Source organism: Sorghum bicolor, chromosome 7, assembly GCF_000003195.3.
Source record: "Sorghum bicolor cultivar BTx623 chromosome 7, Sorghum_bicolor_NCBIv3, whole genome shotgun sequence".
In the NCBI taxonomy this organism is placed as follows: Eukaryota; Viridiplantae; Streptophyta; class Magnoliopsida; order Poales; family Poaceae; genus Sorghum; species Sorghum bicolor.
This window is the reverse complement of record NC_012876.2, coordinates 50,834,014-50,852,721: the sequence shown is the minus strand read 5'-3', so window position 1 is coordinate 50,852,721 and position 18,708 is coordinate 50,834,014. Positions and strand designations below refer to the sequence as shown.

Genomic DNA, 18,708 nt, shown 5'->3' with positions numbered 1-18,708 from the left:
TCGCGGCTGCTTTTGAATCTTTGTAGATATAAATATATTCGTCGCTTCAAACAATGTCATCCTCCAAATCACGATTTTTAATGTTGTAATCCGCACTCCCTCTGTCCCTCACTATATATACGCGTGCACTCTCATTTGTAGCAGCTACCATTCTCCCTTCCATCGAGCACGCACAACATATACATCCAAGGGAGGGTGAACACTGAACAAAGAGAGAGAGAGAGAGGGTAGCAATGGCGGCGACGGACTTCTTCTGCGTGAACGAGTGCAAGGGGCAGAAGACGATCGACGGCGAGCAGGTGCCCCTGGTGCTGGCTCCTTCCGGCGGCGGCGACGCCAAGAGCAACGGGTACGAGGCGCTGGTGGAGGCGGTGAAGGCGAACCGGGAGTGGGTGGAGGCCAAGGTGGTGGCCAACAGCGGCCTCCTGCTGCGCGGCTTCGACGTGCGCGACGCCGCCGAGTTCAACGCCGTCGTCGAGGCGCTGGGGTGGCCGGACATCCGCTACGTCGGCCCCGCCCCCCGCACGCACGTCCACGGCCGCGTCTGGACCGCCAACGAAGGCCCCCTCGAGGAGTTCATCTACTACCACCACGAGATGGTCCTGGTGCGTACGATCGATCGTCCACGTACAGGCAGCAATCATCAGCTATGCATTTGATCCATCCATCCATCGCCATTATATTGTTGCTAATGATGCATGGCGTGTTCTTCTTGTGATTGTGAATCGACCGATCAATCATTAGATCAAGGAGTTCCCAGGGAAGGTGATCTTGTTCTGCGAGGTGCCGCCGCCGTCGGGCGGGGAGACGCCGTTCGTGCCGAGCTTCCGCGTGACGGAGCGCGCGCTGGAGGAGTTCCCGGAGCTGGTGGAGAAGCTCGACGAACAGGGCCTCCGGTACACCTTCACGGCGCTGAGCAAGAACGACACCAAGTCGATGCGCGGGCGCGGGTGGGAGGACGCCTTCGCGACCTCCGACAGGGGCGAGGCCGAGAAGCGGGCGCGGGCGCTGGGCATGGACGTGGAGTGGCTCCCCGACGGCGGCGTGCGCACCATCCTCGGCCCGCGGAAGCTCACGCGTGTCTTCCCGGGGCGCAAGGGACGCCGCATGTGGTTCAACACGGTGGTGGGGATGCACGGCAAGGAGCTCAGCTCCGCCACGCTCGCCGACGGGTCAGAGATCCCCGCCGACTTCGTGCGCCGGTGCGGCGAGATCATCGAGGAGGAGAGCATCCAGTTCCGGTGGGAGAAGGGGGACATCCTCATCCTCGACAACCTCGCCACGCTCCATGGACGCCGCCCATCGCTGCCGCCGCGCAGGGTGCTCGTCGCCACCTGCAAGTGATCGAAAGATGCATATGCATGATGGACATGCATGGAGTCGATCTCCGTCGCCGTCGCCGGCCGGCGCAGATGCTGAGCTACACCCACACTCCTCGGTCGTCGTCCATGTTGTGTTGGTGTCAATTAGTCCGCTGCAATAATAAAGATATAAGATTCTTGTTACTATATTACGTATTAGGTTGTGTTGAGGAGCGTCGGCAATCTATCGATCGTCATGCTGTAGCTGTACACCCTGTTAAATGGCAATTGGCATGCCATGTGTGATGTTGTAAGCTATTCTACTATGGATTCTTCTTTTGAGTAAAGTGAGCATGCATATGAATGCAGCCATTATAAATTTATTTATACAATCTTATTTTATATTGTTATAAAGTAAAATCTTACTACCTATTTCTGACAACATGCAAGCTATCCATCCAACTAGGTTAATCCACTATTACACAATTAAAATCCACTAGCTCAGACAATTGTAATGTCCGTAAATCATCTATTTCTATGAACATATAAGTTGTCTAAATAGGTAATACACATTCTAACCTATTTATATTTTCTTTTCATACCTGCGGTAACGCGCAGGGTTAACACCTGAATTTAAAAAAAAAAGGATTCTTACGAGTTTGAAAAGAATTGATCCAGGATTGATTTGTTCAAACTCCAAACCGAGTGAACTTTTCACAACATGACACTTTAGTTCACATGCATTTAATTATATATGGCTATGCTTGGCTGTGCTTTTCTTGCTGTCGCAGCAGCTGGTCTGGTTTTTTTTTTTTTTTTTGAACTCTGCTGATCTGAGTCCTTGCTGCATGAGCACCAACTCTGGTTGAATGATGAAAATGGTGCTGCTTCGGTTTTTTTGGAGGGGGAAACTCGTCCCGTTCCTGGATGACATGGCGTATAGCGTGCTGAGTTGGCTTAACGCTTCAACACGAGCTACAATTTACAATCTGGGTGGAGATTTAGTTTTTGGATGTCATCTGTGTCCCTGTGTGTATCCCCAGCTCTGGTTTGTAAACTTGGATATTGCTTAATTGCTTTTAAAAAGTAGAGACGTTCTACTTTTTTTAAAAGAACTTCCTACCAACACTTTGTGCTATATGCCTATATAAAAAAAAAACCTCTTTGGGCTCTTGGATAGAACTCCACACCCCAAAACAAAAGAGAAGAAATATGCTGCATTGAACTTTCAGTTGAGTGACAGCAGTTTGGGTCACATCCAAATGGCTCGAATGGATGCCCCCAAGGCGCTCAGCATCAAGACAACAATGTAAAGCTGGCTTGCACACACCACTTTCCCTTCTCCGGAGTATTACAGAAAACACAAATAAGACACGGAACGACCGCCCAGGTCAGTCCCAGTGACGATACGCACCAAGAGCTCATTCAAATCAGTCACTATCACCATGGACAAATGTCACGTTAGGCTATTACAATGACAACAGAATATCTTTCAGCACGGCACATAATAAACCACGCCATGACACTTGTCAGGAATTCAGTATTCGACGACACAGTAAGGACATCATCAGTAACTAACGGCTTCGCATTATTAGCAACAAGGCAACTGCAATCACACTGGATTTACATTGTACAGGAAGCACGGAAACCTAAATCAGGATCTAACGGGTCACAAGCAGGCACACAGGCTCCTAGTAGATGCCAGCTAAAGTGCCCAGTCTTTTGCTTATACTGAGGCTACACAACAACAGTCTCTAACTGTCCACGCCAGGTCCACTTTGCGCCTGTGTCTGCAGCTGACCTGGCAGTTGGGATTGCAGCTGAGCTTGTGAGGGCTCCTGTGATTGCAGATGTACCTGAGGTTCGGGTTGGGAAGCTTGCTGGGCTGATGAATGCAACTGCACTTGTGGGGGCTGCTGCGGCTGAGGGTGGATCTGCACTTGGGGTTGCGAAGGCTGCGGGTGGACCTGCACTTGTGGGGGCTGCGGCGGATGAGGGTGCATCTGCACTTGGGTTTGCTGCTGCGGCTGAGGGTGCAGCTGCACTTGTGGCAGCTGTTGTGGCTGTGACTGAGGCTGCAGCTGCAGTTGAGGTTGGAGGGAATGCTGTGTTAGCGAATGCAACTGCAGTTGAGATTGCATGGGTTGCTGTGTTTGAGTATGCAGCTGAAGTTGGGGTTGTGCTTGTGGTTGCTGTGGCGGATCTTGTTCTGGCTCCTTTGGCTTGGGGGCTCCATTATTCATCCTTGCTCGAGCCTCAGCAAACATCCTTTGTTGCTCAGCAACAGCTTCTTCCTCTGTCATCTCAATCCCAGTGAACTTGCTGGCTTTTGGAGAATCCTGATCAAGAGACATATTGGTGTCAAGCATAGTACACAGACTAGGAGAGGGAATAATATGCAGAGCCCTGTGAGTAAGAAGTGATACAAACCAGAGTATCAAGTTTGTGCTGTTCATACGCAGCATAAACCTCCTCAATGTACTCTCTGAAGCCAAGATCCTGATTTAGGAAGAATTATGATAAGCTAAGGGAACTCACATGTTGACTAGCAATATTGACACCACAAATTTAAACAAATAAACACTACTCCCCTCATCCCAAAATAAATCAACTTCTACTCAAACTATCTTAAGTTTGACCAAATTTATGGGAAAGAGCACGGATATTTATGACACTAAATTTAGTATATAATTAGATAGAAAATAAAATATTTTTTCATAGCGTACTTATTTATTGCTCAGATATTTTCCTCATAAAGTTGGTCACACCTAAGGTAGTTTGACTTAGGACAACTAAATTGATTCATTCTGGGAGGGAGTATATACAAAGGTAGCAGTAGCACATATCAAATGCATCTCCCAGAAGGCCAGAACGTATTAACAGTCTCCCAAATATTCTGTTAACTCAAAATTTTGTTATGGTCTATTATACCAGATTAGATGAACTCAAATGTTCACCTTCTAGATTGTGCTAATCACTGATATGATTCTCTTAGACACTGTCCCCAAGTATATTATTATATTTACACAGAGTTTGCAGAAAATGGAATGATAAAGATGATGTGCTTCTATATATTAAACAAGCATCTACAAAAGCATGTTTACACAAAATTAAAGCCAAATAATGAAAGTTCACCAAGAACCCCCAAAACCATCAAGGATAACATCATACCTAATCCTGTGTTTACCTCAAATTATTCTTTGAGAAACAAAACATAAAAAAAATATGAAAGGAGAAATACTAACACTTAGAGCCTTAAGAACATGCTCAGGAGCAATCGTTTTCTTCTCTTCTCTGCTGCACACTTCATTGGATTCAGATGAAAGGAGATTGATGAACTCTGAAAATTGGTTTTACAAGTAGTTAGATTAGAAAATGAGACCCCAAACTCTATGCTTACAAAGATTTTTTTTTTTGTTGAAAGTAAGGCTGTGCGAGAGAGATCCATACAAGTGTAAACCATTTAAACAGAACAAGCTGTGTAGTTACTTCATTAATGAGTAATGAACAAAATATTGTAGGAGTATATTGGCTCTCATGAAGACAGCATATGAAATGATATAAACTTGCAAGTTTATCTATGTTATCCTACTAAAAAAACATATTCAATCTTTTATTATCTATTATCCTTCACAAGATGACCTGCAAGCTTGAAAGCTCCCAGACAAATCAAACAGATAACCATATATGTTAATACAGTCAGCATTGTGCAGTATATTTTTAATGCTGACACTTACGTTGTCTTCTGAACTACAACCAGAAAGCTCAGTGCTCCAAAATGATATTTCAAGGACAACAATTCATGTCAGGCTGTAATTTACAAGAAGATACATGTGCAGAGCCATGTTATTCAAACAGTGATTCTTGCATAGTTGAGCATACAAGTTATACCATATGATGGATGATACTATAGTGGTGTATACTGTACAGCACCCAAATGTCTTACCTACGCAGCATTCAACAAGAAGATCCTGTGCATCTCTTGCCACTCGTACATCAGGAGGAAGCATCTCCTTAATTATCTTAAACATTGTTGCTAAAACACAAAGCAGAAAGTTCAATTAGTACAAGATTTTAAACACTCTGTAAACAAAATGACGTCAATTGATGATCTGCTCCCACCCAGGTTCAAGGAACTTTATTCAAATCACATAGCACTAATTTGGAAAAAACATCATATTAGCATAGTTGTAACTCCATATAATTGTTCATTCACATTTCATGGTATGACATTAATTAAAAGATAACCCAATACATACTATTATATAATAATAGTCATCAAACATTCTAAGTATAATCCACAATATATGAAAAAACATACCAAATTATGAAACAAAGCCCTCTTTTCCTATGTTATCACAAACAGCCATACAATTTACAGAAGAGATTTCATATACCAAGCCACAACAAGAACCAAACCATTACATGATGCAACATTTCCAACAACTGGACTGTCATAGTTCAACTCGAAACCATCAAAATCAAAACTACACTAAGTTACTAGTCCATCCAGTCCTGTTTGTAAGGCACAGGGGCTCAAATTCCATATAACAAGGAGCACCAAGAGACCGAGGAATTGTATTAAACCAGCGCCAAATGCTAAGCTCCCATGGTCCCTTACATGCCATGTCGAAGCCTTGTATTGGATCCGTCCAGAGCACTCAAGCATACCCCCAATAAATGAACTATATAGTGCCACCTCATAGTAGTTTGCATGGTGCCAGGCAAAGAATAATTAAGCTCCCATGACGCATTAATACTCTGCCTAATACTCATCAGATTCCCCATCCACCCTACATAGTGGACTTCTTCCAAAACTCTCTCACACGCCTTATAAACCAGACTGAAGCGAGTAACTCCAAGCAAGATAGCCCAACGACATCTCCATTTAACACGACAGTTTAGGCGTTACATGACTATACACACGGACTTAAAAGCACCGCCCAATCTTTTAGCAATAAGAAAACATGAATCCCACTAGAAGACAAACAACAAACCAGGGGCAACAACATCAGCTATCAACTAGCACCACTATACTCCCTTCAATTAAAAAGGTCGACTAACCCCTGACTATCAACAGGGCTACCAGATTTAGCTATCCACGATCCACGAAATTCAAGACTTCGCCACAAGCCCCAGGACAACCATCCTACATACGGATTGGCGCAGAAATTGAATAGCACTTAGGACAAACCTAAACTTCCTCACAGCATCGCTTCAAAACCCCCCAGCTTCCTAGCGTAGCATCTGACAAGATTACGCAAACCAAACCCAGCTAACGAGATTATTCAGACCAAGAAGAGCACGCGTGCACACACACACACGACACCCACCCCTAATGGCGTCAAATTTCAACACGATAAAAGGCGCCAGAATACGGCTTCTACGAGGGTAGGGTAACACGAGGCCAGGGAGCTTACATTTGGGGAGGGAGACGTCCTCCTTGGACTTGCCCACGATGTCCATCGGGTCCATCTCCAGGCGCGGCACCGAATCCGCGCGACGGAAGGCGGGCGAGGTAGCGAGTGCCCCCCGCGAGCGAATTCGGGCGAGAATTCGGCTCGGGGCAGAGTGGAATCGAGGAGCTAGGGTTAGGGCGCGCGGTGAGCCGGGGACAATACGAGGGTGGAAGAAGGTGGGGTTGAAGTCCGGAGAGGAATAGAAAGGGTAAAAAAAAACGAAGCGCGTATTTTGCAGTTACACCCCTGGGTTGTTTCAGTATTTCTGTTACAGGCTTATGATGGAAATCGAGCGTGCGTTGCGCGTAGGGATGAAAACGGTACGGATATTTTCCGACCGTATTCGAGACCGAATTTGTTTAGAGGGTTTCAGATCTGTCTGTATCCGAGTCCGAAGAGTCAACATCCGATACCGTATCCGTATCCGAATACTTAAATCATGTATTTATAATGTCGACATCCAATCATATCTTATCCGACATGATTGATATTATCCGTATTCGAATCCGAATCCGACCAAAATTATGAAAACAAATATGATATCAGTGATATCCGTCCGTATCCGATCCGTTTTCATCCCTAGTTGCGCGTCACGATCAGAAAATAGAATATTTCATTATAGTCCCTGAAGTGCGTTTTTGCTTACGAGTAGTAGTTTCTTCAAATGTGGGACCCACGCTGAGCACGGACTCGCTGTAGTGATGACTGATGATGGACTAATCAAGTTTCCACCGTATGCAGTGCTCGAACAGCTCAGGCGGTGCTCCTGTAAGCATCGCGCTCAAAAAAATTTTTGTGTGTGTTTTTGAAAATTAAGCGAGTTTTACAATGGAAGCTCAAACAAAAAAAAAGACAGGGCAGATGACCACACGCTTTTGGCCATATTTGTTTTCACTTATAACCTGATTCAGGTGTGCCGAATGCTTAGATTATTTCTAATTCTTTTGATCATTGCTCCAGAACTTTAAACTAGCAAAATCGACAATCAAGAATCAAAAAAAATCTCCGCGGTGCGATGATTATATATGAAAATGATTATAAGCGGTTCCAAACAAGACCTTTTTTCTCTTGGGTGCTATCTCCTCAACACTATCTAATCATGATTCATCTCGTGATTTACAGGTAAACTGTATAATTAGTTTTTATTTTTGTCTATATTTAATACTCCATGCATGTACCGTAAGATTCGATATGACGGGGAATCTTGAAAAGATTTTGGTTTTTTGAGTGAACTAAACAATACCTTAGTTAACAATAGAAGCTTTGCCTTCAAATATACGACAATTACATCCTTCCAAATGTTTCAAGTCGTGTAAACAGAAAAGGCTACAATTATTCTTTTATTGTTGGGCATTTTAGTTCTACAACGACTATGCCCACCGATCTTGATGGTAAGGTCTCCTAACCACATTAATGTTCCATGCTCTTATGTACTCATAGAAGTAAAAGGGCAGTGCGGACAAAGGGAGTTGTTTCTGACTCTTGATCACACATACTACAAAGTGAAATGCCTTTCTATCAGGGCCGGCTCTACAATTTTAAGGGCCCTTGGGCAAGTAAGAAGACAAAAGCTCGTTCAACTAACTTTTATATCAAAATTATTGTATATAACACGAATAATAAAAAATACTTTACAATATATGTATAATTCATAAAATATAACAATACTTTGTTCTTCTTGTGTTTCTTTTCTTTTTTAAGTACCCAACAAATGCTTCTTAGGCAACATCTAATATATTCAGATAACTACATTGAATTATAAATTTATAATGCTAGGCCCTAGCACTATACGAGCATAGCGAATACACAAAACAAACAAGAAAAAAAATTGAAAATACTAATCCATCATGGCTGTTGGTGTCTTGCTTACTGTGATGGCATATATACTATCTGATGTCCCTACCGTTATGTAGAATAGGACTAGAAGGAAGAGTAATCTACGACTTTGACTAGTTTGTCTTGGATCTTCAAATGCTTATTATGCCAAATAGAAAATTATATGTGCTAATTACCTATATTGTCTTGGGCCCCCAAGCTTCATGGGCCCTCGGCGGTCGCACTACCTGCCCCTCCCTTAGAGCCGGCCCTGCTTTCTATAAGCGAACATAACATCAGAGGTTTTTGGTTCTATTTTTAAACAGGGTTTTTACTTATGGATTTGGATTTGAGAGTTGTGGGCACTCATAGATGGATGTATCAACCCACCTATATTATACTTTCTCTATCCTAAAATACAGTGCATTTCGACTTTCTAAAATATGTACTTAAAATATAAGGTATTCTATGTTGTTCTTATGCTCAGTTTCAATAAAACTTGTTAAAAAGAAAACTATAATTTAAGAAGAAACTCCTTACTTGGTTTAATCCATGGGTATATGTGTCATTTGAGTATTTATTTAAGTTGTCTTAATTTTTTTGAAATGTATTATATTACACAGATTTGATAAGTGACGCCTCAGTAGAAAAACCATAGGGGAATTTACAAAGTACCACTGTTTTTTACATTTTGTAAGAATGGCACTTGAATGGCACCTCACATGGCATTTTTATAATTTTCTAACTGAAAACTTGCAGTTACGGCTCTTCAGGGGTAAAAAATTTGCAATTATGCCTAAACCATGAAGTCAATTGGAAAACTATCAATGTAAGCATACTCTCTGTGTTGTAACAAATGCAAAAATATTCAATTAAATGTGTGATGTTAAATGCACTGGCACTATGAACCTACTCCCTCCATCTTGTAATATATTGCATTTTAGCATTCAAAATTTGTTCTTAAATATAATACATTCTAGAGGACAGAACCAGTTTTACATTAAATACTTTTCATTTATCAACCAATCATCACTAATCACACTGATATAAGCGCATGATTTGGAAATAAAATAAAAGTACATGCGTCTTTTATGTTTTCTCTTATTACATGATGACAGAGGAAGTATATGGCATTAGCATGGGACAACCGATCAATACCTTTGAACTTTCATTAATATTGAATTCCGCATGACACAAAACCTCATTAACAAGTGAACAAGCGAGAAGGATATGAGAGTTAGATGTATATAGCGCTTTACATCGACTTCGAGACAGATTCGAAGACAAGGAACTCTGATACCAAGCATGTTATCCTACAATTTTGTAGCTTGGGTTGACAAGGTTGTCCAAGCCTGAGACGACTTGGATTGATTCGATGACATCCCCAACTTTGACATCCGCCAAGTAATCCTCATTTTCAGTTACATATCCAAATACCGCGTACCGCCCATCCAATATATTGGCATTGCTTGGTGTTAGCTCACTCTCTTTCAAGAGCCAAAATATTTGACTAGAAGCAGAATTGTCATCAAATTCCTGTCATGCAATTCAGTTATCTCAGGTTAGAATACATTAGATACTATGCAGATCGTCTGCATATGCTGATATGTGCAATCTGCAAGTCTCTTACTTCTCTAGCCATAGCCATTGTTCCAAAGGCGTTAAAAGGAAGCTTTGTTTGAGCCTTGTAGCGGCCAAGTTCCTGCAAATCAACCCGTATGATGTAAGGGCTTATTCAAATATAGCTGAAGAAAATTAGAAGCACAGATGAAATGAAAGGATTAGGAGAAAAGACTGCTTCTGCTTACTTCAAGTGTTTCACCATACACAGGAGCCTTATCACCATCAACCATTATTTCAAGAGGTACTGTACGAATTTTGCCGGTGCTGGGATCGATAAAACCCTCAGCTGGCCCCTCTGGATCTCCAGTTTGAACAACAAAGCCATCAGCTGCATAAGAACCAATACAGTTCAGAGAAAGCTCACTGACCTCTAGGCACACTAGGTCATCTAAAACATTGAACATTTATAATGGTTAGATGAATTGTAATGTTCAAGAAATTTCCAGTAAATATCATCCTTGTGATGGCTAAGAATTTTTGTTTCAAAAAAAGTGATGACTCAGAATTGCAGAAATGTATATACTACTTCCCCAAATAAAACTCACATCTAATAAAACTTAATGGTTACCAAATTGAAACATGGTAACAAATGGTGGAGAGTGCAAGAAATAGACTGATTGTTAGGAAGGACCAAAATGTTGAATTACCTCTTTGGATTTCCATGCCATCATAGAATTTCCGTTCGACCAGATCTATGAAGTTCCCAGCGGTCACAGGAGCATTATATCCATCCAGAACTATCCGAAATACACAATCTTCTACGTTGGGATTGTCCTTAATTTTAACCTTCATATCCACGGTAGCTCTTCCTTTGAGAAGAGGCATGGTGCTGTATTCTTCTGGTATTTCATACGGAAAGCCATCAACCATGTCTTCTTCTACACTGCAGAAATGCAATGTCCCAGCAAGATCTCAGCTGCAGAGTCAATGACAAGGTATAAATGAGAAGAGCTGTTTCAGAACAGTTCTCACAGCTATTTAGAGGCAGATACAATTCTGTTCTCTAGCATTATAGAGTTATTTTTGTTTAACAAGAATTTTCCTCAGTGAACAAGAATATTATATTTATAGACACAACAACTTTCTGGCAAGAAATTTCACATGTGGTGTCCAGAAATAGGTTTCAGAACTATTGCTGCTTTGCACTACACTGGCATGAAAAAGAACATGGTAGTTTTGCTTCAAGGAGTAAGTTTACTCACGTTCCAACATACTGGAGAAGTTCTTTCTGCTTTGGAGCTACTGCATCCCTATTTCTGTCTTCCACAATTCTTTGAAGCTCCTCAAGTCCAACAGCCAACTTATTCAATAACTCTTCTCCATTTGCTCTTTTTGGTTCAGCAAGACCAGCAAGAATTAAGCTTCTCCCATTGTTCAGTGCTCTTGATGCTTGCTTGATATTCTAGAATTCAAAGGAAAATTCATAAGTTCCATAAAAGAGGTGTAAACCATATTGATGACACTTGGAATGGAATGGCAACTGCTTTCAGTAATCAAATGCAGTTTCCATCATCTGAAAAAAAACTTGACCTGCGGGGGGTAAGACGCCCCCCGGGCATTGTGCAATAGAGAAGAATTCTCACGCAAGTCAAGAAAACCTCCGAACCTCTGCCCCACCCATACCAGCGGTCCGTAGCCCATGTGAGACTGGCCCGGACTTCAGCTTGGCTTTGGACATGGGGCAGACGAGGGGATTTTTTTACCCCCAGCCTGAAATTCGCTCCCACGGGAATTCGAACTCAGGACCTGGGGGTGCCGCCGGAGATCACTAACTGCTTGGGCTAGTGTCCTTTGGCAGTTTCCATCATCTGATAAACCCTGGAGGCCTGGATCATGACTTACTCTTTCAACTGAATCCAAGGCTCTAACACCAGCAACCTTGAGGCTGTCGGTGATATCCTCCAGTGGCTTTTGAACTTCACGAATAGCTTTATTATCTATTGGTAAAGCATATCTCAATAAAGCACCTGGATCTTTAATGGGAGGTCCAGAGATCAGAACAGACACATCTGGAAGAACAGGTTCAAGAGGAGAAGCATACGCCGGTGACCCCAACGTTGGTGCACCGTTGATTAGTCCAACTGACAATGCAACAGAAACTGCACACTCTTTCCAGCTGAAGGAGTTTCTTTTCTGCAAGGTAGTAAGGAAAACTTGAGAGATGTGACATATTAGCGCATTCTAAAATGCAGTAGTAATCATAGTGCATGTCCTTGGCATAAAGCGTTGCCTCCCCAAAGCTTACATTGCTCAGAACATGCCAAGGAATTGCATGCTCACTTTAGACAGTTACTAATGTACGAGTAATGAATATAACTTTGGAATAATCTGCACAGCAGTAATCTTAAAAAGTTGAAGTGCATAAAAAACTACAGTAGTCTAGTTTAGAAAACCAATCTTTCAGCTTCAAATCTTTGAGCAAAAAACTCAAGGCTGATATTGTTTTCCTCTTATCACACACAGTACCGTTTCAATCATGAGAATTCTCAGGACTTGACACTAGACTAGTTCGCATTTCATGATTTTTTTCCCCACCCTACTATTTTCGTGATAGGTGACTGAAGTTAACATCAACTTTCCATTAATTACACACAACTTCACATCTTTTTCACAAATAGTTTCTAGAATTATGAATCACAACATTGAGCAACCTTGCACCCTTTATATCCTGATAAAAAAAAAATCTGAACCTTGTTACCCATATTCCCACAGGAAGAACAAAAGTCCTTTTTATCTGATCTTACCCAACCACTAACTAACGGACATAAACAATCGTCACCAGTTTACAGCTTCAACAAGAAACATTCTTTGCCAGTTGAGCTCACGATTTCAATCAACAGCCGGGATCAGCATGCCAGCATTGCTAGGCACCGCCATGGTTCACCTCCCTGGCCGAAGTTGCAATGCAGTACCAACGAGCCACATTGCCAAACAGCCATCGAAGCACATATCCCAGTTTCACACACCCCGACACAAGAAGAGAAATACTTAATACGAAATGCAGCTTGAGCCCAAGAACCCTGACCTCTCCTCCGGAGAGCGCGCAGCGGGCGACGGAGCGGCGGCCGCGGGTCGGTAGGGGCGGCAGCGACGGACGGCTGCAGCAGCAGCGGGAGGAGGCGAGCAACGCCGCCATGTGGTGGTGGTGGTGGTGGGGACGGGGGGTGGGTAGGGTTGGACTTTGTAAGGAGCAGGGGAGAGAGAGGGGAAGAGTCGAAGAGACGAGACGCCGGTGGTGGAGACGAGAACGAGATGGTTCGCGTCGTGCCGGTGGTGGGTCGGTGAGGTGGATAAGGCGGAGCGACGGAGGCGCGCTAGGATTGGTGGAATGCCCGCTGAGGTGGATAACGGCATGGATAAGGACGTCATTGGCTCGCCGGATGCAACAGTGTCACGCTGTTTGGTTGGCTGGCTGACGAGCCAAGCCTGGCTCAGCGGATGCAACAGTGTGACGCATGTTTTTTTTATATCAAATATACCTGCATAAAGTCATACAGGTACCTTCGAGAAGATAGAAGACAGCTGCGCCAATCATTTTACAAAGAGGTTCCTAAGCAATAAAAAAATACAAATGAAGTGCTAAATCTTCTGCTGGTCGAATCCTCCGGACTCGGCCGCCACCGGAGGTCCTTAAGCCACGAACCCCAAGTCCGAAGATTCCCCATCGCCACGAGGCTTTGGAAGTAGCTGCAGTATACACTCGCATCGAAGAGCGAGATGAAGCAAACGCTGAAACAACATCGGCCTGGGACGCACCCTGAACTCCCTTGACCATGGACAGGGACTTGCCATTGACGACAGAAGCCGCCACGGAAAACTCGAGCCTTGTCCGCTCTCAACCATCCACACAACCCAAAGCTGCCTCTTTATCCTCGAACCAAGATGTCAAAAGACGCACCTCAAGACGATGCGCTGCTAGTCGAAGACTCCTAAGCAAGGTCTCCACGACCTCTCTATTGATGCCAGAGCAAAGCATCACCGGGGCGAGGAAGAGGCCGAAAGAGCGTATTCCCTACGCCATCGCTGCCTCCACCTCACAGACGCCACTAGGAAAAGCAAGCTGCCAAGGGTTGACATCCCCATGGCAAAACCTAGCTCCACCAATAATAAACAACGGTGAACAAAACCTAGATCTAGATAGGTAACTTGCTAACCTATGTACATCCGCACACCGATTACCCGATCCATCTCCATCTCCGATGCCTAACTAGCTGGCGGAGAGGGAAGGGGCTTGCGGAATCATAGTCAGAAACTCTTGTCGCCTCCTTTTTGCCTTTTTCAACTGTAGCGATATTGGACCACACACCTATGGAGGACTAAGATGTGTGTCATGCATGTTTAGAACCGATGATTTCACAAACACTGTTTTGTGTAGCCAATCAAGAAATTAGACTTAAGGCCTCTTTGTATAGATTCAAGTGGCTCCGGTTCCTCTAGCATGACACTGTAGCGGGCACTATAGCTATATTGTTTACAAAATCCATTCTTCTCTCTTATCTCTTTCTCTCTCATTGACACCAATGCAGCAACTGGATCCTAAAAATTCAAGCTTCTCCAGCTTCGGCTCCCATATGCTACAGTAGCGCTGTAGTGAATCTGCTAGGAGCCTAGCCAAATGGCCTCTTAGATCCTTCACTTCTCCTACCTCGCTACTCGTGCTAGCAAGGTTTTTCTTGCTTCCTAGGGAGAGCCAAAAATGCTCGCCTCGGATGGCAAGCACCTCGTGGCTTGAGCCATCTTGGCATGGCGAGGTTGGGCAAACCAGTTAAAAGCATCCATTTCTCGTGAGCCAAATCTATGCTATATGCAGCTTGCGCATGTGTTGTAAAGTTTATAAGCGATGCCGCGTAGATAAACAAGTAATCAATCGTCTTCTCTTAGTAGTTGGGCCAGAAACAAACATGAAATCAGCATTCTCTCACATGCATTTAGCCTCCCTATGGCGGTCCAACTTCCAGAACTATCCAAGATGCACACATAGGTGAACCAATCATGCCCTAAGCCTTCTCTCTTAGGTTTCTATGGACACTATATCGACAAAATATGATCGACAGTCTACCTAGGGGTATACCCAAGGTAGTAGATTATTAGCAGGCAGGTGCGCAAGCTACGAACTAGATGGTGACACAAGACATAGACAAAGATTTTATCCAGGTTCGGCCGCCGTGAGGGCGTAATACCTACATCATGCGTCTGATTGTATTGATGATATAATGAGTTGAGTTGTCCTCTAGGGGACCCGTGCCCCTTCTTATATACTATGAAGGGACAGAGTTATAAGTAAAATATTCTATTTTTTATAATATCTTCTTGTAGCCTTGTGGTGCACGCCTAACCAGCATCGTGCACCGCACGTCTTCATCTTGTGGGTCGGGCCACCTCTGATGGTGCGGCCCATATGAGTCATGAGGGTATAGGGATTTATACCCCCACAACTAGTCCCCGAGCTCTATGTATTGTGATGCGACACACTATCTTGAGCTTCTTCGACCAGCGTGCACGACAGTCGACCACCGTTAACACCGAAGAAGCAGGTTGTCCGAATAATGTATGGTGCTCTTAAGAAAAAAATTTCTTTCCTCATGAAGTGTGCCCTACTTTTCATAAAAGTATAGGATTTGAAAAAGCAAGTATATTCAACGTAAGGTGAAGTGTGCCCACCTAGTCTCCGAGCCTGGTAGTAGGTGATATAGACACGTGGTGCCAGGGTGTAAAAAGAAAAGTCCACGTAGAAATTCTAATACTAGGATGCATCGCCAGGTGCATCGTACCAATGTAGTCCCCGAGCTTGTTGGAAGGCAAAGTATGAGCCTTATAGTAAGGTCTAAAAAATTAAATTGCCCCTCAGTTGTATATGAGTCTAATTCATATGTAATCGAGAAGAGCATTCCCCAAGCTGTGATTAGAGAGTGATCAGAGCAGTCCTTGAGCACAGCATAGGGAGTGATCGACGAATCCCTAAGCACGGTTGGGAACGTAAACATGCTCGGTGGTTCAGACAGTCCCCGAGCACAACATAGTGAATGGTCGACGAGTCTCCGAGCGTGGTTGGAAACGTAAACATACTCGGTGGTAGAAGCAGTCTTTGAGCACAGTGTAGGAAATGGTCAACGAGTCCCCGTGCATAGCTCATTGACTGAGCTAAGCTCCTGAAAAATAAATATAAAGAGAAAAATCAGCATTGACATAAGTTTTTAGCTTTTTTTATATTAAAATTAGCACGAGTAGTTAATTCATCCTAGAGCTTGCACCAACTCTGGTCTGACCAACAATCTAGAGCATGAGGCACAGAGCCTAAGTACGCGTAGGATTGTCAGCCTCGCTAGAGAGCTAGTGCCGACCACCCGGAACGTACAGGGCGGATCTCGTGTATGTGTGGGGAGGAGTCAGAGACAGTGCCGGCTCTAAAAAAACTCGTGTAGGAGAAAAAACTAATTAGCTAACTAAAAAAATATTTCGAAGGATAATCATGTCAAGGACATTATACAAAATATTATGCTAAAAATAATAAAATATTAGAAGTATACTTATCTGTGGACGGAAGTCTGTTCGATGGTGACAAAATTGTCTAGCCCATGAGCTTTTCGACGTGTTGTCATGACGGTGGTCGCAGTTGTCATAGCACCGTTCTTCGCGGCATCATTATTGTGACATGATAGGTGGTCAGAGCAAGTAGGCCAAGCAACTTGGTCGACAGCCCCGAGCAGGTCGATATTGTCGATCTGCCTCCCTTTGCCCTTTGTAGTAGGGATGCAGGCAACACGTTGTCCATGTGTGTCGGGTACCATAAATCGGGATACCCGAATTAGGAGGAAAAAATGGCAAAAGAAGGCCTTAAGGTTAACAGAACTCATCCCCTTTTGGCCCAGCGGGAACGCCCAGTCGAGTGGAGCGCGACCCGCGACTCGTCTAAGCCTTGGTCACGGACAAAATCCACGACTCCCCCGAGCCCCGGTCTCGGGCGCAACCAGCGCCTCGCCCGAGCCTCGCTCTCAAACGCAACCAGCGCCTCGCCCGAGCCCCGGTCTCGAGCGCAATTAACGCCTCACCCGAGCCCCGGTCTCGAGCGCAATCAACGCCTCGCCCGAGCCCCGGTCTTGGCGCCAGGCTTCCTACGCATGACGGTCGTACTTCGGACGCGACGTGGACCATGCCTTCACCCATGCTGCAGCAGAGAATGACCTCCACTATTCTAACAACTCTCGCCCCTGTTACGCCTTACTGTTGATATTTGGTAACGCAATCAGGAATTGATCCGCAAGCACACGGATATCGGTGAGCACTTCACCCGGGAGGTTATCCAGAGTATCGTATTTATATTTTACCACTAGGAGAAAGCATGCATCTGACTAACCAAATCTATTACTACTAACCTTTAGGCTACAACCACTATGATTTGATGTGAGCGATGTATAGAGAAGACTACGACAGCACCCTCGTTCTAACCTAGGTAAGGATGATCTACTGCTCTATTGGGGAGGCTTACGGAATCTAGACACCACAGAGGATGTTCAACCCGCACCTATAAACCCTACCGATCCTGCTAACAGGATTATGGGCTACAAAAGTAGCTACGGAAATGTCACGTTCCTCGCTACTACCACGATCCGGGATATCTATGAGTATTCTAGCCCAAACAACATGTTTACGCTAGCGATGATTACTCTAAACTCTACGTGAAGAGATCAAAGTAAACTCATAAACCAAAGAACAATAAAACAAAGAACTTACTTGAATTTAGAAGTCGAACTACTGAAGAATCCTAGGAGCAAGCCTCGGGTTAGGAGACTTGATCCCGTAGGTACAACCTCAGAGTAGACACCGACAGGCCGGGCTTCCTCCGATCTACACCTCCACTCTATCTCTCTCAATCTAGAAGAACTAATTCTAATCTCACATTGGATGCTAAGCCCTACGAGATTGGAACCCTAGAGGGACCTCTCTCTCTGAATCCTCTCTAGAAAATATGCTAATGAATAATGGGATTGCCCTCCTCCAGGGGCCAGGGGCCTTGCTTATATAACCCTTTCAAATGAACGTGGACCGTCGGATCAAACTGACCTTAATTGAACGGTTTTCCTTGATCCTCAGAGGTGGTGGAGCATAATCCGCGAGACTCATGCTGATTGGCCACCATAGGGGGGCAAGCGCCCTAGGGGGCAGGGCGGACGACCTGCTGCTGGGCCTGCTCGGCCTCCCACTCGTTCGTGTGGCTTCTAGACTCTTCTAGACCGAGGAAAATTGGTGCACACGTTAATATCTCTATGTAATCCCAACATGTGGGTCTTTCCTCCATATTTCCTGATAACTGAAAGCCCAAGTTTGGTTTTGGTAATTAATGACACTAAGTTGCTAATGCCTTGTATCTAAGTGATTTGAATTAGGCATAGCAACACATGTGATGAAGGTGCATGGTGGCATGGAAAGGTGGCCACATGATCACAAAGGGATGAAGCATGAAGTAAAGATCATGGTGATAGACGAGGAGCAAAGTGATCAAGGCAAAGGTA

General features: G+C 44.2%; 3 protein-coding genes across 3 annotated transcripts; 1 reads left to right on the top strand and 2 right to left on the bottom strand.

The window, feature by feature from the left end:
- Positions 234-1,686, top strand: LOC8070010 (clavaminate synthase-like protein At3g21360). The gene is made up of 2 exons (XM_002445399.2): positions 234-605; positions 745-1,686. The coding sequence occupies exons 1-2, from the start codon at positions 234-236 to the stop codon at positions 1,342-1,344; spliced, it is 972 nt and encodes a 323-aa protein (XP_002445444.1). The 3' UTR covers positions 1,345-1,686.
- Positions 2,720-6,952, bottom strand: LOC8070009 (protein Dr1 homolog). Its single transcript, XM_002444227.2, has 5 exons — positions 6,722-6,952; positions 5,248-5,337; positions 4,547-4,641; positions 3,732-3,800; positions 2,720-3,640 (listed from the first exon to the last, which is right to left on the bottom strand). Exons 1-5 carry the CDS (start codon positions 6,774-6,776, stop codon positions 3,056-3,058), a joined length of 894 nt encoding a protein of 297 aa, XP_002444272.1. The 5' UTR covers positions 6,777-6,952; the 3' UTR covers positions 2,720-3,055.
- On the bottom strand, positions 9,715-13,430 carry LOC8070008 (peptidyl-prolyl cis-trans isomerase, chloroplastic). The gene is made up of 7 exons (XM_002444226.2): positions 13,224-13,430; positions 12,041-12,331; positions 11,401-11,600; positions 10,846-11,081; positions 10,384-10,526; positions 10,206-10,277; positions 9,715-10,111 (listed from the first exon to the last, which is right to left on the bottom strand). The coding sequence occupies exons 1-7, from the start codon at positions 13,332-13,334 to the stop codon at positions 9,884-9,886; spliced, it is 1,281 nt and encodes a 426-aa protein (XP_002444271.1). The 5' UTR covers positions 13,335-13,430; the 3' UTR covers positions 9,715-9,883.

What these genes read in the sequence shown, in the direction of transcription:
- LOC8070008 (XM_002444226.2), bottom strand. Translation starts at nt 13,334, where the DNA reads ATGGCGGCGTTGCTCGCCTCCTCCCGCTGCTGCTGCAGCCGTCCGTCG. An exon ending in GCGCGCTCTCCGGAGGAGAG is followed by an intron (nt 12,332 to 13,223) that starts GTCAGGGTTCTT and finishes ACTACCTTGCAG; the next exon opens with AAAAGAAACTCCTTCAGCTG. An exon ending in TGGCATGGAAATCCAAAGAG is followed by an intron (nt 10,527 to 10,845) that starts GTAATTCAACAT and finishes GTTCTTATGCAG; the next exon opens with CTGATGGCTTTGTTGTTCAA.
- LOC8070010 (XM_002445399.2), top strand. Translation starts at nt 234, where the DNA reads ATGGCGGCGACGGACTTCTTCTGCGTGAACGAGTGCAAGGGGCAGAAG. An exon ending in ACCACCACGAGATGGTCCTG is followed by an intron (nt 606 to 744) that starts GTGCGTACGATC and finishes ATCAATCATTAG; the next exon opens with ATCAAGGAGTTCCCAGGGAA.
- LOC8070009 (XM_002444227.2), bottom strand. Translation starts at nt 6,776, where the DNA reads ATGGACCCGATGGACATCGTGGGCAAGTCCAAGGAGGACGTCTCCCTC. An exon ending in GGACGTCTCCCTCCCCAAAT is followed by an intron (nt 5,338 to 6,721) that starts GTAAGCTCCCTG and finishes TTTGTGTTTTAG; the next exon opens with CAACAATGTTTAAGATAATT. An exon ending in AGCACAAACTTGATACTCTG is followed by an intron (nt 3,641 to 3,731) that starts GTTTGTATCACT and finishes TCTCTTGATCAG; the next exon opens with GATTCTCCAAAAGCCAGCAA.